General features: G+C 40.2%; 1 protein-coding gene across 4 annotated transcripts in view; it reads right to left on the bottom strand.

Moving 5' to 3' along the window:
• The window catches only part of obscnb (obscurin, cytoskeletal calmodulin and titin-interacting RhoGEF b), a 799,195-nt gene that overhangs the window by 370,070 nt on the left and 403,432 nt on the right, over positions 1-25,693 (bottom strand). For all 4 annotated transcript variants that reach the window (XR_015757277.1, XM_087987576.1, XM_087987577.1 and 1 more), the window contains exons 44-47: positions 24,675-24,941; positions 20,286-20,552; positions 16,821-17,087; positions 3,337-3,603 (exon numbers count right to left, since the gene is read on the bottom strand). Coding sequence is in view for 3 of the 4 variants with exons in the window: in XM_087987576.1 (XP_087843702.1) it covers positions 3,337-3,603; positions 16,821-17,087; positions 20,286-20,552; positions 24,675-24,941 (1,068 nt within the window). In the remaining variant the exon portion in view is untranslated. The remainder of the gene's footprint in view (positions 1-3,336; positions 3,604-16,820; positions 17,088-20,285; positions 20,553-24,674; positions 24,942-25,693) is intronic.

Below are 25,693 nucleotides of genomic sequence, written 5' to 3'. Positions count from 1 at the left end.
CTCGTGGGGAGGACTAATAAGGCAAATGTCTACTGGGGGTGTCATTTGACCTACTATTATCCTGTACTGACCTGGGTGCGAATTGATACTTTTGCTATTTTCTGTTGAAGGGTTCCATTTCTGTGTTTTCACGCTTCAGATATTCCACATATGTGGCTTGGATTCAAAGTGTTCCAAAGTTTATTTTCTACCCTTTGGAGTCTGCCCAGCCCGTTGTATTGTGCTCAAAGTCTTCGGAGTTCTTTTCTAGGCATTTGGAGTTTTTTTCAGCTCGATGTACAAAGTCTACTCACTTTTCAGCTATGTTCTATGGACTTCGATCTAACTTCACATCCTGGCCCTACAGGTTCCTTGCTGGCACCATGCTTTTTTTTATGCTTTGGGTTAGTATTGCAACAAACGTAGTTAGATATTTTTTCTTAGCATTGTCGTGCTGGTATCTATATGTATACTCCAAGAAGCTGTTGGCGTCTTATCCTTGACTTAGGCTCTTCCACTCCTGATATACTGTAATACCATCTACTTACATCTGTACTTTAAAGGTTACTAAATGTAACTTTAGTGTAGTTCCAAAAAACACTCTCTTTCTGCATCTTCCAGTCAGATGACTTCTCTCGGTTTCTCTTACAGATGTAAAGTCATATGATCAATCGCATCATCATAATTTTCATATTATGTTATATTACAAATATCAGCAGTTACATTATCCCAAATCATATAATTTAGCTAAGGGTTAAATTTTCATAACAGTTCTCCTGTTCAGCTGGTGTTACTTTTGTGCAAATCCTTTGGAAATCCCAGAAAACTGTCGTATTTTTCCTAGCTTCAATGAAGATTCCATGGAAATTACAGCAGGCAACTGAAAGAATTTCAACTAAAAGGATTCAACATTATCACCAATATGAAGGAATTGCTTTAATTATATAATCAGAATATTTATCAAAAACATTTTGATTATACTGTTATAGATAGCCTGACATCTTACTGCTGTCATGCTGTCTGCATCACTGCCACCTGATGAAGTAGCGTCGCTCTGAAAGCTAGTGTGCTTCCAATTAAACCTGTTGGACTATAACCTGGTGTTATGTGATTTTTAACTTTGTACACCCCAGTCCAACACCGGCATCTCCAAATCATGCATCAATTAGAGTACAATGTCAATAAACATACCATTTTCCTGATTACAGAGCACCTATTCTCTCTATGTAAAGGGACACATCATTTTACTTGAGGCTGGACAACCTGGGCTCAGATTACCAAAACCTAGGAATTTTAACCCTGGATGTGCATCTAAGGATAGTTGAGGTTTAGTCACCTAAAAAAGTTCCACATGACAGTTCAGAAAAAAAAGACAAAATTCATTTGGCTAACTATGATTCTCTTGCCTCTTACAAAATAAACTTGCAAGGTTATCATAAAGCTTTTTAAAACAAACCTAACTTCCAGTGTTAAATCTGTATGTTATGAGGACAGGCTGCTATCAATTAGTAACAGAACATTGCAATGTTATCCTACATAGTTCAATATTGGATTATTAAGTTTGTATTTTTCACAGATGCACTGGATTCCCCATCATTAAGGATAGGGATACTTGTGTAGCTTGTTCCTCCTATTGAGTGTTTAATTATTCACCACTGTTCACAACTGGCTATGGCAGGTCTGTACAGCTCAAATCTGATCCATTGCGTTGTGGGAACACTTAGTCCTTTCTATTGCATGCTGCTTCTGCTGTTTGGCACGAAATAGGTTTGTGTTTTAGCTTCACCAGTTTTAGATTTCATTTTAGTTATGACTGTTGCTGCTGCTGCCATGCTGTCCTGCATTCTTCATTGAACCTTTCCTGCTGTTGAGGCAACACAAAACCAGGTATGGTGATAATGGTGTCTGGGACATAGTCGTATTCATTGAGTCTTGCCTTACAGACAGACAATGCCAGGCTATTACTAGATATTGCTATTGCTACACCCTACACCCCTATTGCTAGACCAGCTGTACCACTCATGTCACAAACCTGTAGATGTTAGTAATGACATCAATAGTGTTGACAGGGTTAGGCTTTCTATTGTGTCAGGTAATCCATTCAGTTTTCTTCCTGTTAGGAATCATTGCAGTTTGATACAACTCAGGCATTACTGAGTCAACCACACTGCTGTGGATTTGCAGTCACACGAAGGCTGGATGAAGGAAGAATAGCTGATTTCAATAGTGAACTAGATGGGTTATTGCAACAATGTTTTCATGATCAACATTAGACTAGTTTTTAATTTCATGTTTATTAACAGAATTTAAATTCTCTTAGCTGCAGTGCAGAAATTAAAACCAAATAGGTAAGGGATTCATTAGTGACTTTACCACTAAGCCATATCCACCACCACTGATTGAAGAGAAGTCTCTTTTCTAGTTGATTTCAGTGAATGGACTAACTCTGCAGATCCTTGTCTCCAGGTGAGTACACTTGATAACAAGCAAATGATATGTATCAGTCATACTAAATTGTTGCTGCAACCATTGATTTCTATATCTTTGGAAATGTTAAGATTGCAATCTTTTAGACCAGCATACCTCTCCTGGTTTGAGTTTGCCTAGATGAAATTTACTAGGCAACAGTACAGCTAAATGTTTGGAATAATTCTGCTGTAAAGGATGAAATCCAATTACAGCCATCGAGTGGTACAGGACATCCTTATTTCTACTATAATTTGGTTAAGGTTCAATAATTGCTTTAGTAAATATTCTCACATTGATTATTTGTCAATACAAGATAAGACTAGTAAACATTTACTTAAGATACTATCTTTACATGAGAGTCACTTCCATGTCTTGTTAGAAAGGATCATGAAAGTCATTAACAATGCAGAATGCTTGACTGGTGCATAACTCCCACACTTCTATGCTTCTTATCAATACTGAATCTGGACTTGTTATTTTCAGCACATTTTCAGGACCTTTATATATTTTCAAATTCCAGTGTAATCTGCTTTAATTGAATCCTTGCCCAGATTTTGTATTTATTGAAAGAATCAGGAACATCCATCCACAAAAGACACAAATATTAAAACATGCAGATCAGTTATTTCCAGTAATCGTGTTATTAAACATTTTTTAAACATAAAGAAATCCACTTTGGATTACTAAATCACCATAATTAATTTAATATATAAAGAAAACAGACAAAAAAAATGGAAATAATGTGTGACATGGCTGACTACAAGGAGAAATAAGACTCGAGTAACATATCTCAAAATAGCACGTACAACATTAAATGCTTCAAGACAGAGGACTGTGACTTACATTTTCTCCTAGATTTAAATGATATAGTATTGAAGTGACTCCTACCATTCACTTTTAGAAATGCAGTAGTCTTCTGATCCCCGGAATCACAGGTATATTCTCCTTGATCTTCTGGTTTTAGATTGTATACAGACAATTGAATGCAGCAACCTTCTTGCTTCATTTTATACTTATCACCTGACTGGAGTACCACAATGCCTTTCTTCCATTCCACTGGAGCATCAGGTTTGGTAATCTCGCAGAACAAAGTGGCCATATCACCCTCATCAGCTTCCGTGTTCTTAAGTTCTTGCTTGAAAACCACAGGGAGAACTAGAGGAGAAAAGAATTTAATCAGCTGATGTTTTGGTCCAGATCCTACCATAGCAAAGAGCTCAAGGAACCACTGAGTAACAAAAATGTATTCCCATTCATTTTCACTGAACATTGTAATTAGGTAGATCATCAACAGTCACATCAATCTGGACAGGGAAAGTTTAATATTTATACAAAAACATTGACATCCTGTATAACAAACTGTGTTGTAAAGATAATTATTTTCATACGAAATACAAATACACCAACAAATAACTTATAGTGTGATCCAACATCAATTCAATTATGTATAACAATTATACTCAACATTCAAGTAGATGACTTTTTCATTTTAATGAAAAGTTATGAACAAGCAAGTTTATAACTATTTCTCTCCACTAAATCTGATTGATCTATGATTATTTCCAGCATGTCCTGGCTTCCAGTTTCCACTGTCTGCTTTTGTAGGTAACCTTCTGACAGCTTCTGACATTCTCAAAATAGATCAACTTAAATAGTCTTACATGGAAGTCAATCGTACGAGTTCAGCCATTAGCTAATATTATGTAACAAGTCGCACACTACAATAAAACATAACTAAATATGATACTAAGATTTTATTACAAAGGCAATGTCTTAAACTCTTGTCATATCAAGCTAGAAAGTGCATGAAGCGATAGACAAGTGGATAAAAAGATAATACACTAGTATAGCATCCCCTATTACTGACTTTTGTTAAGTGTTTGCAGATCACAGCAAGAACATAAGAAAAGGAGCAGAATTAAGCCATTCGATCCTCCAAGCCTGCCATGCTATTCAACTAGATCATGGTTGATCTGCCCAAGGCTGAATTCCTCCTTGATAACCAGGTTATCATAGCCCTCAACTCCTCAATGTTTCAAAAATCTATCATATTTTTAATTACAGTAAACTTTTTAATATCCGGTACCTATGGGACCAGGAGTGTGATGATAAGAAGAACAAAGAACAAAGAAAATTTACAGCCCAGGAACAGGGCCCTTCGGCCCTCCAAACCTGAGCCGATTCAAATGTAATGTCTAAACCTGTCGATCAATTCCTAAACATCTGTATCCCTCTGCTCCCCACTTACTCATGCATTTATCCAGACGCATCTTAAATGAATCTACCGTGCCTGCCTCAACCACCTCTGCTGGCAATGCGTTCCAAACGCCCACCACCCTCTGTGTGAAGTATTTGCCGTGTGTATACCCCTTAAACTTTCCACCTCTCACCTTGAAAGCATGACCTCTCATTATATAATCCTTCACCCTGGGAAAAAGCTTGTCTCTATCCACCCTGTGTGTACCCTTCATGATTTTATAAACCTCAGTCAATCTCCTTTTTTCTAATGAAAATAAACCTAACCTATTCAACCTTTCTTCATAGCTAGCACCTTCCATACCAGACAACATCCTCGTAAACCTTCTCTGCACCTTCTCCAAAGCGTCCACATCCTTTTGATAATGTGGCGACCAGAAATGTACACAGTATTCTAAATGCAGCCGAACCAATGTCTTGTACAATGTTAACATGACTTGCCAGCTCTTATACTCAACACCCCGTCCAATGAAGGCAAGCATACTATTTGTCTTCTTGACCACTCTATCTACCTGTGCAGCAACCTTCAGGGTACAATGGACCTACATACCCAGATCTCTCTGCCCATCAACATTTCCCAAGGCTCTTCCGTTCATTGTATAATTTGCTCTAGAATTGGTCTTGCCTAAATGCATCACCTCACATTTGTCTGGATTGAAATCCATCCGCCACTTCTCCGCCCAACTCTCCAGTCGATCTATATCCTCCTGTATTCTCTGACAGTCCCTTATGCTTTCTGCTGCTCCACCAATCTTCGTGTCATCTGCAAACTTGCTGATCACACCAACAGTGTCCTTTTCCAGATCATTTATGTATATTACAAACAACAGTGGCCCCAACACTGACCCCTACGGAACACCACTGGTCACCTTTCTCCATTTCGAGAAACTCCCTTCATCTACTACTCTCTGACTCCTGTTGCTCAACCAGTTCTTTATCCACCTAGCTAGAACACCCTGCACACCATATGACTTCACTTTCTCCATTAGTCTACCATGGCGAATCTCATCAAACGCCTTACTAAAGTCCATGTATGTGACATCTACAGCCCTTCCTTCATCTATCAACCTGGTCATTTCCTCGAAGAACTCTATTAAGTTGGTAATAGAATATTCCAAATAATCAAGAGTCACACACAGTCATAGAGCTATACAACATTGGTACAGACCCTTCTGTCCAACTCATCCATACTAACCAGATATCCTAAATTACTTTAGTCTCATTTTGCTGATATCACTCTAAACCTGTCCCATTTATATACCCATCCAGATGTCTTTTAAATGTTGTAATTGTACCAGCCTCCACCATTTCCTCTGGCAGCTCATTCCATACATGCACCACCCTCTGCTTGAAAAAATTGCCCCTTAGGTCCCTTTTAAATCTTTCCCCTCTTACCTTAAAACTATGGCCTCTACATTTGGGCTCCCCTATCCCGGAGAAAAGACCTTGGCTATTCACCCTATCCATGCCCCTCATGTTTTTATAAACCTCTATAAAGTTTCCCCTCAGCCTCTGATGCCCCAGGGAAAATATTCCCAGCCTATTCAGCCTCTTCCTATAGCTCAAACCCTCCAAACCTGGCAACATCCTTATAAATCTTTAATGAATCTTTTCAAGTTTAACAACATCTTTCCCATATCAGGGAGATGAGAATTGAATGCAGTATTCCAAAAGTGACCTAACTAATGTCGTGCACAGCCATAACATGACCTCTCAACTCTTATACTCAATGCTCTGACCAATAAAGGAAAGCATACCAAATGCCTTCTTCACTATCTTATCTACCTGCGACTCCACTTTCAGTGAAATATGAACCTCCACTCCAAAGTCACTATGTTCAGCTACACTCCCTAGGACCCTACCACAAAGTGTATAAGTCCTGCTCTGATGTTCCTTTCCAAAATGCTGCACCTCACATTTATCAAAATTAAACTTCATCTGTCACTCCACAGCCCATTGGCTCATCTGATCAACATCCCATTGTATCTGAGGTAATCTTCTTCACTGTCCAACTTTGGTGATGACACCTCCAACTTTGGTGTCATCTGCAAACTTACTAACCATATCTCTTATGTTCACATCTTAATATAAAAACACACACTAAGTAATTGAAACTTAATGCAGGGGGTACACACATCATTGTTATACTTTATTTACAGCATAAATCACTTAAATAATAATGTACTTTTGCCTGAATTAAAATGTATTGGCAGACAGACTTCTCAAAAATTCGTACCCTCCAACTGAACATTACGTAGTGGCAGATCGTGGTATTTGAGGAGAAATTGACTCTAAATTGAATCAACTGTTGGTATCTTATGTAGCCATTCAACTGAACAACATATATATTTACACTGAGGTAAATAAATTTAAAAACCTATAATACCTGGATAGAATAATACAATAAACTACACAATATTTGAGGTGTATAGTTTTTGCCGATTTATCGAGAATGTCAATTCATAAGGTGCCAGTTAAATAAAAGTTTGCCGTAATTTCAGTGATCTAGTCTTCACAACTCTCTGGGGTAGACATTCGCTACTCTCTGGGAGAAGAAATTCCTTCACATCTCAGTTTTAAATGAGAGTCCCCTTATTTTGTATCTATGTCCCCTGGTTCACTATTTCATCACTAATGGAAACATCTTCTCAACATCTACCTTGTCAAGCTGTCTCAGAATCTTGTATGGTTCAACAAGATCACCCCTCATTCTTCTAAACTCGAATGAATAAAAGCCTACGCTGTTGAATCATTCTGCATAAGTGAACCTGTTCACCTCAGGGATCAGAGCTGAAAATGTGTTGCTGGAAAAGCGCAGCAAGTCAGGCAGCATCCAAGGAGCAGGAGAATCGACGTTTCGGACATGAGCCCTTCTTCAGGACTCAGCCTATCTCAGGGATCAACCTTATGAATCTCTTTTGAAATGCCTCTGATGCCGATACATTATTTCTTAAATATGGGGACCAGAACCGTAAGCAGTACTCCAGGTGCAACATCACCAACAGCATGAACAGATGTAATAGGACTTCCCTCTTTTGAAACTCCATAGTTATAGCCATAGCCGTAGCCATAAAGACCGAATTTCCATTTGTCTTCCTAATTACTTACTGAATGAATGGATGATTTATTTCTTGTCACTTGCATTTTAGTGAATAATGCAGTAAAATACAGTGAAAAACTTCAACAGTCACCACAACTGTTTGAAGAATTTAAGAATAAACAGGATACAAGATATAACTGAAAGAGAGTCCTGAGCCAGGTCACCAGCAACACCTGTGCCGCTACCACTCCTTCATCACCTCACCATCGTCTGCATTGAACTCTCCAACGTAGGAGTCACCACTCTTTAGGCACCATCTCTTCACTGCTGGGTCAAACTGACTGATGCCAATGCTGGGTCCTGTGTTGAATCCACACATGCACTACAATGAGGAATCCCCAGCTCAGCTGCCACCTCGATGATACCAGGAGTCCTGGCTTTGGGCATACCATGTTGCTGCTACTGCCAGCTCCACCTTGCCAATGCCAGGGGTCCCTACTCTGGGCGTACCGCAACCAGGGGTCCCTGGCCTGGCTGTCGGTCTCGCCTGCTGCAGCCATCTCGCCAAGAGACCTGCTCCAGCTGCTTTCTTCCAAGATGAGATAGCTTGGACAAATAGAATTAAGGAGAATCCAAAGGGTTTTTACAAATATATTAAGGACAAAAGGGTAACTAGGGAGAGAATAGGGCCCCTCAAAGATCAGCAAGGCGGCCTTTGTGTGGAGCCACAGAAAATGGGGAGATACTAAATGAATATTTTACATCAGTATTTACTGTAGAAAAGGATATGGAAGATAAAGACTGTAGGGAAATAGATGGTGACATCTTGCTGGGTATCTTGAAACAGTTAAAGATGGATAAATCCCCAGGACCTGATCAGGTGTACCCGAGAACTCTGTGGGAAGCTAGGGAAGTGATTGCTGGGCGTCTTGCTGAGATAGCTGTATCATCGATAGTCACAGGTGAGGTACCGGAAGATTGGAGCTTGGCAAACGTGGTGCCACTGTTTAAGAAGGGCGGTAAAGACAAGTCAGGGAACTATAGACCGGTGAGCCTGACCTCGGTGGTGGGCAAGTTGTTGGAAGGAATCCTGAAGGACAGGATGTACATGTATTTGGAAAGGCAAGGACTGATTCGGGATATTTAACATGGCTTTGTGCGTGGGAAATCATGTCTCACAAACTTGACTGAGTTTTTTGAAGAAGTAACAAAGAAGATTGATGAGGGCAGAGCAGTTGATGTGATCTAGATGGACTTCAGTGAGGCGTTCAACAAGGTTCCCCATGGGAGACTGATCAGCAAGGTTAGATCTCATGGAATACAAGGAGAATTAGCCATTTGGATACAAAACTGGCTCAAAGGTAGAAGAAAGAGGGTGGTGATGGTGCAGGGTTGCTTTTCAGACTGGAGGCCTGTGACCAGTGGAGTGCCACAAGGGTCGGTGCTGGGCCCTCTACTTTTTGACATTTACATAAATGATTTGGATGCGAGCATAAGAGGTACAGTTAGTAAGTTTGCAGATGACACCACAATTGGAGGTGTAGTGGACAGCGAAAAAGGTTACCTCAGATTACAACAGGATCTGGACCAGATGGGCCAATGGGCTGAGATGTGGCAGATGAACTTTAATTCAGATGAATGCGAGGTGCTGCATTTTGGGAAAGCAAATCTTAGCAGGACTTATACACTTAATGGTAAGGTCCTAGGGAGTGCTGCTGAACAAAGAGACCTTGGCATGCAGGTTCATAGCTCCTTGAAAGTCGCAGATAGATAGGATAGTGAAGAAGGCGTTTTGTATGTTTTCCTTTATTGGTCAGAGTGTTGAGTACAGGGGTTGGGAGGTCATGTTTCAGCTGTACAGGACATTGGTCAGGCCACTGTTGGAATATTGCATACAATTCTGGTCTCCTTCCTATTGGAAAGATGTTGTGAAACTTGAAAGGGTTCAGAAAAGATTTACAAGGATGTTGCCAGGGTTGGAGGATTTGAGCTACAGGGAGAGGCTGAACAGGCTGGGGCTGTTTTCCCTGGAGCGTCGGAGGCTGAGGGGTGACCTTACAGAGGCTTACAAAATTATGAAGGGCATGGAGAGGATAAATAGACAAAGTCTTTTTCCTGGGGTCAGGGAGTTAGGAACTCGAGGGTTTAGGGTGAGAAGGGAAAGATATAAAAGAGACCTAAGGGGCAACTTTTTCACGCAGAGGGTGTACGTGTATGGAATGAGCTGCCAGAGGATGTGGTGGAGGCTGGTACAATTGCAACATTTAAGAGGAATTTGGATGGGTATATGAATAGGAAGGGTTTGGAGGGATATGGGCCGGGTGCTGGCAGGTGGGACTAGATTGGGTTGGGATATCTGGTCTGCATGGACGGGTTGGACTGAAGGGTCTGTTTCCATGCTGTACATCTCTATAGCTCTATGACTCTATGTCACCTTGCTGGAGGTGCCATCTTGAAATGTCTGCTGTCGCCACTGTCTCCTATCACTGAAGGAGCTTTGCCACCTGCTCCGAACAATGGAAGAATGTCTCTGCAGCCTCCAGTCTCCATGAGGAGCTGCATCCGCACAAGTAAGCCACCATTCCATTCACGGTCTCTAGTTGCCACACTAATTTTGCCGATCAACCCACTGCAAAAGGCACCAAAGAAAAGAAAAAAACGAAAGAAAAAGGAAAGAAAAAGAGCAGAAGTAAGAAGGAAGAAAAGAAAGAAAGCATTCGGGAGTAGGTGAGCCCAGGGAAGAGCCTGCATGCAGTCTTGTTACTCTGCTGCCATCTTGGCTTGGACTACACCATGCTAATGATTGGTCTTGCATGCATAAGAATACCTAGTTCCTTCTGCAGAGAATGTTTTTTTGAGTATTTCTCCATTTAAAAGTAGTGTGCTATTTGGTTCTTTCAACTAAAGTGCATGTACTCACACTTCCTTGTATTAACCTCCATCTGCCAAGTTTTTTTCTCGTTCACACAAGAAATCTACAAGGGGATATATAGATAGGTTATGTTCTCATTACAATATGCCCTTCTGCCTATTTTTGTATCATCAGCAAATTTAAATACATTACACTATGCTCTCCCCTTCAAGTCATTTACAAAAAAAAAATAATTGAGACCCAAGGATTGATCCTTGTGGCATTCTGTAGGTAAAGCTTTTGAATCTGAAGAAGACGCATTAATCCAGACCCTTTGCCTATATGTTAATAAACCTTCAATCCATGCTAATACATTGTCCCCCAATACTATGAGCGTCGATGTTGTCCTTTTTTATGTGGCAGCTTACTGAATGACTTCAGGAAATCCAAATCCAAATACCTTTCAATTTTCCTTTATCAAATCTGCTTCCTATATCCTCAAGTACTCTAGCAATTTGTCTAACAATTTCCCTTTCACAAAATTATGTTGACTCTGTTTGATTGTATTCGGATTTTTGAAATGTACTGACTCTATTTCACAATGATAGATATTAGGCTAACTGGCCTATGGTGTTTTGATATCTGTTTCCTTTCCTTCTTGAACAGTGGTCTCACAGTAGGAATTTTCCAAACTGCTGAAACTCTCCCAGAAACCAGAAAGTTCTGGAAATGTTTCAACCAATGCCTTCATTACTATTACAGCTACTTCCTTTAAAGCTCTTGAATGAAGGCCATCAGGTACTGGCAACTTGTCTGCCTATACTCCTAATTAGTTTGTCAAATATTTTGTCCTTCAGCATAGAGACAGTTACAAGATCTTTCCTCTCATGAGCACCTTATTTACTTGCTATCCTTGAGATGTTTATAGTGTCCTCCAGTATAAGACCAACGCAAAATCTTTGAATTATCTGCTGTTTCTCTCTTCCCTGTGTATAATTCTTCAGTTGCATCCACTAAGGGTGCAGCACTGATTTTAGTTGACATCTTTCTTTTTATATACAAATAGAAGCTCTTGCAGTTTGTTTTCATATTTCTTGCCAATTTACATTCATAATAAAGTTTTTCTCTCTTTATTAGTTTCTTAGTCATCCTTTGCTGGTTCCAAAAAATATCTCAATCCTCTGGCCTACCATTAGTTTTGCCACTTTATATGCCTTTGTTTTTGATTGAATAAGCTCCTTGACTCCTTTTGTTAATCACAGGTGGTTCAAAGTTGGCAGAGTCCTTCATTTTGACTGCAATAACTTTTTGCTGAGCATTTTGAAATGCTCTGAAATTATCTGCTCAAATTGTCACCACTAGGCAGTCACTTATTTTCCCCTTAGTTCATGTCTCCACCCACTGTAGATAACTCTCTCTTCATATCTCTGTAATTGCCCTTAATTAAGTTAAATACACTCATTTCAGACCTGCACTTTTCTCCCTAAAACTGAATTTGAACTTCTACCATCTTGTAATCGCTACCCCCTAGAGGATACTTAACTATGATATTTCTTAATAATCCCATCTCATTACACATTATTAGATGTAAAATAGATTGTTCCTGGACAGGATGTACAGTTGACTGCATTAAGGAACAATCCCTGGGGCACTCTCCCTTGCCCATCTGATTTGTCCATTGAGGAATAAAGGAAGTGATTTAAAATAAACCTGTTGGACTATTACCTGTGTCATGTGACTTCTGACTTTATAAAATTATGAGATGCATAGACAGGGTTGACTGTCAGAATCTTTTTCCCCAGAGTTGAAATGTTTAATACTAGGGGGCATGCATTTCAGCTGAGAGGGGTAAAGTTCAAAGGAGATGTGAGGGGCAAGTTGTTTTTTTACAGAGAATGTTAGGAATCTACAATGCGCTGCCAAGAGTGGTGATGGAGGCAGGCACGATAGGAGCATTTAAGAGACTTTTATATACGAACATGAATATGCAAGGAATGGTGGGATGTGGACCAAGGACAGGCAGAAGGGATTAATTTAATTTAGCTTAATGGTCGGCACAACATCATGGGCCGAAGGACCCATTCATGTGCTGTACTGTTCTATGTTCTGTGTTCAGTCCATATGCACGAGTTCTAACAGCTGTACCATACACTTCAGTATTACTCATACATCCATTTTTCTCACTATAAGAGAAGACAACCCATAAGAGGACAGAGACAGACTGTATGGGTGGAGGGGTAGCCTCTACGAGGAGAGAGTTCTGGCCCTTACAGCCCAGAACTGCTTCCACGGGGATGGCAAAACATCCATGCCCTATCAAATGAGTAAGTACATTCTTAGTTCCAAAGCAAATCTTACATTAACCCCATTGTTCATTCAATCAGTGCACAAGACATTTAACCACTGGCTGGACTCCTCCTCACTCTTTTGTCTTGCAGGTTTCACTAGCCTCCCCACAACCTATGCACAGTAGCACCTAACTCAATAAGACTATACTCTTGGATCTGAGGACAATAGAACCGAGACCTCAAAGGAATCACTGACAAGGCTGCCTCCTACACATGCCACCAACCAAGATACTGACACTCTGGGGGAGACTGTAGACACAGGGAGTGTGAATACACAATCAGACAGTTCTTCATGTTGCCAAGGAAGAAACAGACTAGGCAGTTCGCACGAGGAGGATTGCCACAGGCCAGGTATCTGCTTAGCCCAGCAAGACATGATGCTATGGTATTGGCAATCTGGAACTTAATGAAAATGCACAGGTAGGAGCAGCAGTGGCAGATAGGCATATGGGGCACAATGGTTCTCATTAGCCAGAAGCTGCATCAATGCAGAAATTCCTGTAACTATACGTGTGCCTCCATGGACAGTTGGTGGCAGTATAAGGGGCCAGGCCCAGTACACTTATGTTCCATTGCCCAACTAATTGGTCCTCAAAGACATGGTGACAGTGGGAGTAGGAAACCTTGTTCCAGTCCAGGTATCCTCTCCTCAGAATGAGAAGGAGGGGTGCCAGGAGATGCCCAACCAGAGGCAGAATCACACACCAGCCCTACTGCACTTGGCACTCAGGACATTGCAGGGATGGTCAGGCCCTCCATCTCCCCTCTGCCCGCTCCCCTCCAACTTTTGGAAGTTCAAACCGGTTAGAGTCAACTTGCCTCTAGCAAGAAGACACTTGGCACGTCAGGCCTGTCTTCACACAGGAACCCCCCCAACAAACGAGCAGCATCCACCATTACAGCTGTGAAACTAGGGATGGGAGGGAGAAAAAGGATAAAACGTATAGAAGGTACTTCTGTGGCACGGATGAAAAAGGCTTGTATGTCCCTCTTTACCTCTGCATAAATGTTCCTGATGTTAATGTTCATATGTTTCAAGTATGTCTGTGTAAGTGCTAAATATACAGTGAACAGCAGCACTCCTTGCCACAGGTGAGACTCCATGGATGGAAGTCTATGGTGACAGACTAACTCATGATCTGGAATCATACCTTATACAAAATGCTTCAGACATTTTGGATATGTCCTCTGATTCCAGCAGGACAGACTCAGCAGAAATGGTGAGACAGTGGTATACAGTCAGTAGTGAGTTGCCCTGGGAGACCTCAACATTGACTATGAAATATATTACATTTCACGGCATCAGCTCAAACAGGGCAAGGGAATCTGCTGCATGATTACCACCAGCTGTGAACCTGAAGAAGCCAAACATCTTAAAGCAGCAAGTGATAGGGCTGTGGGCCACAAACAGTAGATTTGATCTAAGCTCTACAGTCCTGTCATATTCAGTGTGAATGGTAGAAAACAATTAGACAACTCAAGGAGGAGGCTCCACAAATATACCTACCAACAATAATGAGGGAGTCAAGCACAATGTGTAAAGCTAAGGCTGACCAATTTGCAACAATCTTCACACTGCGTGGATGATCCATCTCAGATTCTTCCAGAGACATGTAGCATCACAGTCTTAGGCCAAGTCGATTTATTCCACATGATATCAAGGAACAGCTGGAAACATTGAATACTTCAAAGGTTATGGACCCTGACAACATTCTGGCAATAGGGCTGCAGTAGTGTCCTCGAGAACTTGCAACATCTCATGGTGGCTCAGTGGTTAGCACTGCTGCCTCACAGCACCAGGGACCCAGGTTCAATGCCCACCTCGGGCGACTGTCTGTGTGGAGTTTGCACATCCTCCCCGTGTTTGCGTGGGTTTCCTCTGGGTGCTCCGGTTTCCTCCCACAGTCCAAAGATGTGCAGGTTAGGTGAATTGGCCATGCCAAATTGTCCATAGTGTTAGGTGTAGGGGAATGGGTCTGGGTGGGTTGTTCTTCAGAGGGTCATTGTAGACTTTTGGGCCGAAGGGCCTGTTTCCACACTGTAGGGAATCTAATCTAATCCAGTCTCTAGCCAAGCTGTTCTGGTACAGATACAATACTGGCACATACTGACAATGTGGAACATTGCCCAGATATATCCTGTACATAAAACATAGGTTAAATCCAATCTGGCCAATTACCATCACATCAGTCCACTCTTGATTATCACTAAAGTGATGGAGGTGTAATTAACAGTGTGAACAAATAGCACTTGCTTCATAATGCTCAGTCTGAGTTCTGCCAGGTCATTCAGCTCCTGACCTCATGATAGCCTTTGTTCAAACATGGGAATAAAAGAACTGAATTCTACACATAAGGCAAGAGTCATAGAGATGTATATCACAGAAACAGACCCTTCAATCCAACTCATCCATGCTGACCAGACATCCTAAATTAATCAAGTCCCATTTGCCAGCACTTGGCCTATACCCCTCCAAACCCTTCCTATTCATATACTCAATCAGATTACTTTTAAATGTTGTAATTGTACAAGCCTCACCACTTCCTCTGGCAGCTCATTCCCTACACGGATCACACTGTGTGAAAACGTTGCCCCTTAGGTCCCTTTTAAGTCTTTCTCCCCTCACCTTAAGCCTATGGCCTCCAGGTTTGGACTCCCCCACCCCAGCGAAAAGACCTCAGTGCACTTGACATCAATACAGCATTTGACTCCTTATGGAATTTAGGAACATTGGCAAAACTGGAATCATTGGGTATTAGGAGAAAACTCTCCAGTAGTTAGTTATAACTGGCATAAAGGAAACTGGTTGTAGTGCTTGGAGGTCAGTCATTTTAGATCTAAGACTGCTCTACATGAGTTCCTCAAGGTAAATGGTCCTATCTTCAGCGAGTTCATCAATCACCTACCCTCCATTATAAGGTCAGAAATGGTGATATTCATTGTTGATTGCATGATGTTCAGCACCATTCGCAATTTCACAGATACTGAAGCAATTCATATCTAAATGCAATAAGGCCTGGATAATATTCCGGTTTGGGTTGACATATGACAAGTTACATTCAAGCCGTACAAGTGTCGCCTAAATCATGTCAATCTCCAACAAGAGAAAATCTAAACATTGTGGTTGGACATTCAAGGGCATTAGCATCCCTCACTATCAACATCCTGGGGTTGTTACCATTGACCAGAAACTAAATTGAGCTAGCCATATAAATACTGTGGCTGCAAGATCATTGTTGAAGAAAATAAAAGGAAAATTTGAGAAAATTAAATCATTTGAGTGGAATCAGACTGAGGGATAAATAGTTTTGAAACACATCAGAAGAAACAATAGTTTACAAATAAGTAAAAGGATTATCAATTTATAGGTGATGATAAAGTATGACAGAGTATCAGTAAGTGCTAAAATAAATTAAGGAACTACAAATCCTGGCGATCCGAAACAAAAACAGAAATTGCTGGAGAAATTCAATAGAATGAAGAGTCACTCATAGTATGAAATGTTAATTCTGCTTTCTTCTCACAGATCTTGCCAGACCTGTTGAGTTTCTCCAGCAATCTCTGTTTTTGTATCAACAAATACCATCTCTTGATCTTTACGAAAGAGAGGTGCATCTAAGCAAGTTAAAGGTTATACTGGACTGACTGAATAATGATGCTTATAAACGTTGTGATTCACACCAAATCAAGAAGTGCTGTATTTTGCAGAAAGGTGGAAATGATGATTCAGTATTCTTCTGAGAAAACATTCCAGGCAGTTGTCCAGGAACTTAATAAAATAATGAACATCAGGATGAGAAAATGAGCTTCATGTGACATCTTATAAAATAAAAATTCATGAGAAGCTGACTATGATCAGTAAGAATGACTGCCGTACCCTTGACTTTCAAAGAGGCTGTAGTCTGCTGATCTCCAGAATCACAGGTATACTCTCCTCCATCATCAGGACTTATATTGCAAATAAGGAGTTCAATGGAGGAACCTTGTTTCATCATGGCATACTTGTCACTTGGATGAAGTACTGTAGATCCCTTCCTCCATTCAACTGGGACATCAGGTTTAGTGATCTCACAGCACAGAATGACAGAACTATTCTCTTCAGCTTCTGTGTTCTGCAGCTCTTGCTTGAAAAGTGCAGGCAGAGCTAAGGGAAACAGTAATTCAATTTCTGAATACCTAATTTTCTCAAGAACTGATGCATGAATAACCATAAATTCCAACCAAGCCAACTTCCAATCTAATATAGCAATTGTATGAGTTTAACAATACAGTGTTAACATTTTAACAGCCCTATACCAATGTCACACTTAAATGTTTACAGTAAAGAGACAAATGAAAAAGCAAATAATTAAGTTTTGCCTGAGTCTGAAAGTTGCAAGTTCAAAACCCACTCCAAGAAACATGCATATAATCTGAGTACTGGACACTTAACTGGTACATTTCAGATGAGAAGCTAAACCCATGCTATGCTGCTTAAAATAGAAGTGAATGATATAGACTCTGGTACAGTCGCCGCAGATTGGAGGGCAGCTAATGTCACTCCAATATTCAAGAAGAGAGGTAGGGAAGGAATTTTAGACCAGTAAGCCTAATATTGATAGTGTGGAAAATTCTCAACTCCATTAACAAGGACTTTAGAATAGATTCCCTACAGTGTGGAAACAGGCACTTCGGCCTAACAAGTCCACACCGACTCTCCGAAGAGCAACCCATCTAGACCCATTCCCCTACATTCACACTGACTAATGCACCTAACACTAAGGCACTTTAGCATGGCCAATTCACCTAACCTGCACATCTTTGGACTGTGGGACGAAACCAAAGCACCTGGAGGAAACCCACGCAGACACTGGGAGAATGTGCAACCTCCACTCAGACAGTTGCCCAAGGCGGGAATTGAACCCGGGTCCCCGGCGCTTTGAGGCAGCAGTGCTAACCACTGAGCCACCGTGCCATCCCTCTAAATGCTCCACTATAAAGTGGAGCATTTAGAAAGCATTGGCAGGATCAGACAGAGTCAGCATGGAGTTATGAAGGGGGAATCATGCTTCACAAATCTGTTGGAATTCTATAAAGATGAAACCAGTAGAGTTGACAAGGGGGAACTAGTCGATGTGGTATATTAGGACTTGCAGAAAGTGTTTGACAAAATCTCACAGAAGAAATTATTTCGCAAGATTAATGCACAATGGAGTAGGGGAACTGTTTTGAGATGGATAGAACACAGTTTGATAGAGAGAAAAGAAAAAGAGTAAGAATTAATGGGTCCTTTTCAAATTGGCAGGGAACAACTAGTGGGGTGCCATAGGAATTGATGCTTTGGCCCCAGCTATTCACAATATATATTAACGATTTGGATGAGGGATCAAAATGTAGCATCTCAAAGTTTGTAAATGATATGAAGTTGGGTAGGAAGGTGAACTATGACGAGGATGCGAAGATCCTTCAACATGATCTAGACATGTTGGGTGAGTGGGCAAATCAATGGTAGATGCAGTATACTTTGGATAAATGTGAGGTTATTTCTTTGGAAGCTAAAACAAGGCAGATTACGGCCTGAAAGGCTGGTAATTTGGAGAGGGGAGTATGCAACGGGACCTGTGTGTCCTGAAGGTGAGCATGCACTTGGAGCAAGAGGTAAAGAAGGCAAATGGTATATTGGCCTTCATTGTGAGAGGTTTCGCACACAGGAGCACGGACGTGTTGTTGCAGTTATATAGGACCTTTGTGAGATCACACCCAGAATATTGTGTGCAGTTTTGGTCTCCTTTTGTGAGGAAGGACGCTCTTGCTCTCAAGCGAGTGCAATAAAGAGCTATCAGGCTGACTCCGGGATGGCAGGACTGACATATGAGGAGTGGCAAGAAGATGGTACATAAAAATGGTAAAATTGTAAAATGAATTGAAAAGCAATGTGTGGTGCCTTTAAGGGACTATGCTTTGTTTGTGCTTGGAAGTTTGCAACCATTATGCAGAAAGCACCAAAACTGAAACAAGTGTATCAAAGATTAGCAGGCCCAAGTAGCATTTTACTCACACAACAGTTTAAATTCAGACAATTAATTGAAAAAGACAATTGGAGACTAAGGACCAATTGAATTTAAAACGGATTGTTTTGATACCTAGAAGCCAATCAAATTATAAGAACTTTTTTGAAAATCAGCAGAGAGCCAACTGTCATCTGAACAGTAAACACTGGGCTCTCACAGAAATCTTTAAGCTCTGATTAAACATCATCTTAGCTATATTCCTGACTCAAGAATTTGACAGAGAAAGGCATTTTGGACACCAGAAATTGATGAAGATTATGAGGTGAGGTTATCCTCCCTGAGTGTTTCAATTTTAATTATCAGAGGGGTGTCAATCGCTGCGTCATAACAGGAGAGATTGACTAGGTTAGGATTGTTTTTGCTGGACTTCAGACAAATGAGGAGGGAATCTCACATAGACTTAGAGAAAATTCTAACAGGATTAGACAAGGTAGATGCAGAGAGGATGTTCCCAATGGTGGTGTGTCCAGAACCAGGGGTCACAGTCTGACAATTTGGAGTGGACCATTTAGGATGGAGATGAGTGGCAAGCTTGTGGAACTCATTACTACAGGAAATAGTTGATGGCAAATGTATTCAAGGGGTGGCTGGATATAGCACTTGGGGCAAATGGAATCAAAGGTTATGGGGAGAAAGCAGGATTAGGCTCTTGAGTTGGACGATCAGCCATGATCATAATGAATGGTGGAGCAGGCTCAAAGGGCCAAATGATTTCCTCCTGCTCCTATCTTCCATGTTTCCAAAAATAAGAAACCGGAACGCCTTTATTCTTTACTCCAGAAGCCTGTTGGTGGAAACTGGTGAGCTGCTGCCATGTTATTTCCAGTACAGGTAGTTCTTCTATAACGTGATGATTGCATTCTTGTGCAACCCCATATCATAGAAAAGTTTCACTTTAGAAACAGTGCTCAAAGTGTTGACAAGCACGTTACAGCCAACACATGTTTTAAAAGTTCGCACTTTAGAAACAGTGTTCTCAATTTGTCAATCGCATTACGGCGATCTTGCGTTAACGAAACACACGTAACAGCAGAATGACCTGTAGTTTATAATTCAGTGACTGACCGAAGTAACATAGGCTTTGATAAAATGGTTAGTTGAAGGGACTCCAAAAATATCACAGACATACAACTCACAGAATATTTTTAACAAAACTCTTCATACTAATACCTCTACATAAGCACAAAATACTTGGGGGAATGATCTTTTGAATTTAAGATAGAAATGATGATCAGCTTCATGGGTACAATGTTTGATGTAAATCAACAATCATTTAGATTTTCTTTCCATACCTTTTACTGTTAATGATGCAGTGGTCTGATGATCTCCAGAGTCACAGGTATATTCACCAGCATCTTCTAGCTTCAGTTTTTGAATAAGCAGCTTAATACTTGAATCTTCTTGCTTTAGTTTGTACTTGTCACTGGATTGAATTACTACTGATCCTTTCCTCCATTTAACTAAGGCATTAGGTTTCGTAACTTCACAGTGTAGAGTAGCAGTACTATCCTCTTCTGCTTCAACATTCTGAAGTCCTTTTTTGAAAAGTACAGGCATCGCTATAAGGAAATAGCAAATTAATTCATAATTATGGAGTTCAGTTGAAATATAATTGTTACAATTCTGAATCAATATGTTCCCTAGAATAAACATTCTGCCGTTACCAGATTCCATTATCCATAGAAGTTAATCAAAATCCTCACTAATACTAAACCAAATGTGCATCGTTTTAATTACAATCAGGCACAGCAATACCTTTGTATTTGATAACCGTATATACTACTGTCTAACTCTTCAGTAATAGTGTTTATTTCTTTGCATTTATGAAAGAAAATAATCAGCTACAATAATACACCAAATTAGGGGCATTTTAAACGTGGAGTTGAACTTCAGGAAAATAAAGGAAATGTGGATGTAGGTTTGCTCGCTGAGCTGGAAGGTTCCTTTTCAGACGTTTCATCACCATACTAGGTAACATCTTCAGTGAACCTAAGGTTGAAGCACCGCTGGTGTTTCTTGCTTTCTATTTGTATGTTTGGATTTCCTTGGGTTGGTGATATCATTTCCTGTGGTGACGTCATTTCCTATCGTGAAGCCATTTACTGTTCATTTTCTTAGGAGGTGGTATGTGGGATCCAAGTCAATGTGTTTGTTGATAGAGTTTGGTTGGAATGCCATGCTTCTAGCAATTCTCGTGCGTGTCGCTGTTTGGCTTGTCCTAGGATAGATGTGTTGTCCTAGTCGAAGTGGTGCCTTTCCTTATCTGTATGTAAGGGTACTAGTGAGAGAGGGTCATGTCGCTTTGTGGCTAGTTGATGTTCATGTATCCTGGTGGCTAGTTTTCTGCCTGTTTGTCCAATGTAGTGTTTGTTACAGTTCTTGCACGGTATTTTGTAAATGACATTAGTTTTGCTTGTTGTCTGTATAGGGTCTTTCAAAAGGAATGGGTATCCAATGAACACAGTCCACCGATTTCTCAGCAACAAACCCAAAAAAAGCAGTCAAAACGCGTCCAGAAACCCTAGCCACTCTCCCCTACATCAAAGACATCTTGGAAATGACTGCCAGACCACTCAGATCTCTAGGCATCATGGTAGCCCACAAACCCACCAACACACTAAAACAGCAGCTGATGAACTTGAAAGACTCTATACAGACAACAAGCAAAATAATGTCATTTACAAAATACCATGCAAGGACTGCAACAAACACTACATTAGACAAACAGGAAGAAAACTAGCCACCAGGATACATGAACATCAACTAGCCACAAAACGACATGACCCTCTCTCACTAGTATCCTTACATACAGATAAGGAAGGACAACACAACCATTCTAGGACAAGCAAAATAGAGACACGCATGACAACTAGAAGCATGGCCATCCAACCAGAACTCTATCAACAAACACATTGACTTGGATCCCATATACCACCCCCAGAGAAAAAGAACAGGAAATGGCACCACAATAGGAAATGACGTCATCACAGGAAATGACATCACCAACCCAAGGAAATCCGAACATAGAAACAGGCGCAGGAAACACCGGTGCTGCTTCATCCGGAGGCTCACTGAAGATGCTACCTAGTATGGTGATGAAACGTCTGAAAAGGAACCATCCAGCTCAGCAAGCAAACCTACACCCAGAACCTTAACCTGAGCTACAAATCTTCTCAAAACTTGCTAATAGAGGAAATGTTTTTTATTCATTCATGGGATTTGGGCATTGCTTGTGAGACCAGCATTTATTCCCTATCCCTAATACCCAGAGGTCAGTTAAGAGCCAACCATATTGCTGCGGGTCTGGAGTAATATATAGGCCAGAACAGGTAAGGGCAGCATTTTCCTTCTCTAAAGTACATTGGAGAACTAGGTGGCCTTTTCCGACAATCAACATCAACTTCATGGTCACCATGACTCTTACTTCCAGATAATGCATTGAATTCAAATTCCACCATCAGTCACAGCAGGATTCCAACATGGATCCCCAGGGGATTATCTAGGTCTCTGGATTAATAATCAAATGATAATACCACTTGGTCATCACCATTCCAGATTTCCCTGTTACCCAGAGAATATTTAAAATGCAGAACTCAAAACCATATTTCAAGCAAACAGTGTAGCTATTGGAGTCAGACAAGCATATGAGGAAAATAAAACAGAAGGATATGTCAATGAAGTTAGATGAAAAACTGAGAGAAAGCTTGTGTGGAGAATAAACCTATTGTGATGAATGCAATTAGCACACTGTAAAAGAACCACAAAGGATACCAAATACAGCACAAAATAAAGTTGGACAATATTTAAAAGAATTTTAGCAGTGATTTTTGAGTTTGCTTTTGATAGTTGATAATTTTATGTTGCTTTCAATAAAATAGGCAGCTTGTAAGTAGAAAAAGAAATCTCCAAAACTTGCTCCATGGTGGGAAAAGCCATTGATTTTTCTAGCAAAATTGATTTGGAAGGTAAACAAAGCATGAAAGCTGGAATCATGGATAATGAACAGGGATCAAACACTATAAATAAGGTCTTTTATAATACCTAGGTAGTAGGTGAAACAATAATATTCATATCTGCAGGACTTTTCAGAATGCAAGTTGTTGTTGCTATTCTTTTAAGTCTGAGGATGTGTGTCTCTTACCTTTCCCTGTCATCTTAATACTACTACTTCTCTCTCTCCTTGTCTATCTTTCACTTGCCCTATTTCCTCTTGTAATCCTCTCTCTCATTCTCAAGTTTTTTCAATTTTTATTCTCTCTTCCTTTCTGAGGTAAATAAGGTGGTGCATGCTCTGACCATTTGTAACAAACACTGTTCTGTCTAACTGGTGGTCAATTGTTGGCTGCTCCAACAGTACCCGATGAAGCTTTTAATTTTCAGGGGATCCAAGAGGCTTTCTTCCCTTGTTCCCTCCAAAAATCTCTGGACTGCTTCTAGCCTACAAAATGTTTTCCATAAAACAACATTTTTGTTTGCTACTTGCCCATTACAAATGAAAAAAGCTTGGCTAAATATTGGTTCAGGTCTTTATAACAGAATAAACAGTCGAGAAAGGAGGGCACTACTCTGAATTCACACTAGTTTTCCAAATGTTCTATCAATCTAGGTAGTAATATTTTAGCAACATACAACAACTTAAAATAACATTAAATTCTAAATACCAGAGTTCAAACCATAAAAAATAGGAACAGGAGTATGCCATTTGGCCCCTCATGCCTTCTCTACCATTTGATAGGATCATGGCTGATTATTTTTCAGATCCACTTTCTTGCCCTTCCTCGTAATCCTTGATTCCCCTACCGATCAAACATCTATCTATCTCAGTCTTAAATATATAAAGACTCTGCCCTCATCTCTGCATCCCCCTCTCCCCTCCACAAACTATAAGCTTTCATTTTGAAGTACTTTTAACGTGTCTAAAAATTACAAGGTACTTCCTAAGAGCACTATAAAACAAACATGACATTAAGCTATGTAAGAAGATTCTAGATTGGATAACCAAAAACCTGGTTAAAACATTGATTGGAAAGGAGTATATTAAAGTAAAGTGAGGTAGAGAGGCAGGGAGGTGTAGGGTGGGCATTCTGGAGCTGAGGGTATGGGCAACTGAAACCTTGGTCATTAATGATAGGCTTGTTAAAATTTAGAATGCTCAAATGACTAGAATGATAGGCTTGTTAAAATTGAGAATGCTCAAATGGCTAGAATAAAGGAGCAAAGATATCTTGGTAGGTTGTGTGGAACAAGTGAGGAGCTTGAAATCAAGAATGAGAAATTTAAAATTAAGACATTGCTTGACCAGGAGCCAGACAGCAAATGCTGGGTTGGACATAGTTCAAGTTACAGCAGTCAATAGAACTTTGAATGTCTTTCACTTTACAGAAGACAGAATGTGGGAGACCAGGCAGGATGCCACTGGAACTGGCAAACTAGAATTAACATTGCTGCTGAAATCTGTGTTAATGCTTGAGTTGAGAGGAGATAAAATTGCAGAGGTGGGTTTAGTGATGGTGTGAGTATGTGGTTAGAAACTCAACTTAGAGTCAAATATGACAGCAGATTGCTAATACACCGGCAGTGAGTGAGTAGCATGATGGTATTAATATGATGCTTGCAACGTAAGGATGAAAATGTGAGAGGATTTAATTACAATGAGAAATGAATGATGTGCTTTGGCCTACCCTTTACTCTTAAAGAGGCAGTGGTGTGTTGATCTCCAGAATAACATGTATAATCTCCACCATCTTCTGGTTTTAGACTGTGAATGAGCAAATCACAGATGGAACCTTCTTGTTTCATTTCATACTTGTCACTTTCATGAAGAACCAGTGATCCCTTTCTCCATTTTACTGGAGCATCACATTTCGCAATTTCACAACGTAAAGTGGCAGTGCCACCCTCTTCAGCTTCTTCATTCTGAAGCTCTTGTTTAAAAAACGCAGGCAGCACTACAGACACATCAAATTTGTTTTTTTAAATCATATTGATTAGTTGACATCCAAATACTTTCTGTAAGTTTCCACAGAATTCACATCTAATCATTTGCAAACAGTTTTCATAGTACTTGTCCCAAATTATATTTTTCGCTCACAACCAGCCAAAGAAAACTCAAAAACCTAAAATTGAGAAGTGAAAACTACAACAAACTAAGGATTTATCTACATGACATTCAACTGTTTCTAGTTAACAACCCTTACTTGTATTTTTAGTGGGTTTGGACAAAAGACGATTTTCAAGATGTATGACAATAAATTAGCATGAACAAATAGAAATAATTCAATAAACAGTAACTTAAAACAAAGAGCTTTGTTTGAGTTAAATATATATGTAGTTATGACAGATTCAGTGAGTGGCAGCCTCAAACTATGCAAGGTGGACATATGTCTGAAAATTGGACTTCGCAAGTAGATTACTTCAACTTGAATGTCAACTAAACAAACTACAATATTTTAGATTAAGCAAGTTACTTGGATAGAAGACAGAATTTGGGAGACCAGGCAGAATGCCACTGGAACTGGAAAACTAGAATTAACATTGCTGCTGTTGGCTAACCTCAGGTTGGCTATCCCACAGGTTGATAGATACAAGAGAGCTGGAAAAGGACAAGAGGTGACCATATGTAAATAGAACAGAAGGTAACAGATCAGAACAGAAGGCAATGATCTAAATTGCTGGATTGGTCTAATGATCACTTGCACAA

The sequence above is a fragment of the Chiloscyllium plagiosum genome, unplaced genomic scaffold, assembly GCF_037043375.1.
Source record: "Chiloscyllium plagiosum isolate Xiang-an unplaced genomic scaffold, Cpla_swu_hap1 HiC_scaffold_5, whole genome shotgun sequence".
In the NCBI taxonomy this organism is placed as follows: domain Eukaryota; kingdom Metazoa; phylum Chordata; class Chondrichthyes; order Orectolobiformes; family Hemiscylliidae; genus Chiloscyllium; species Chiloscyllium plagiosum.
Note: the sequence above shows the minus strand (reverse complement) of the source record. Positions and strands in the feature narration are given on the sequence as shown.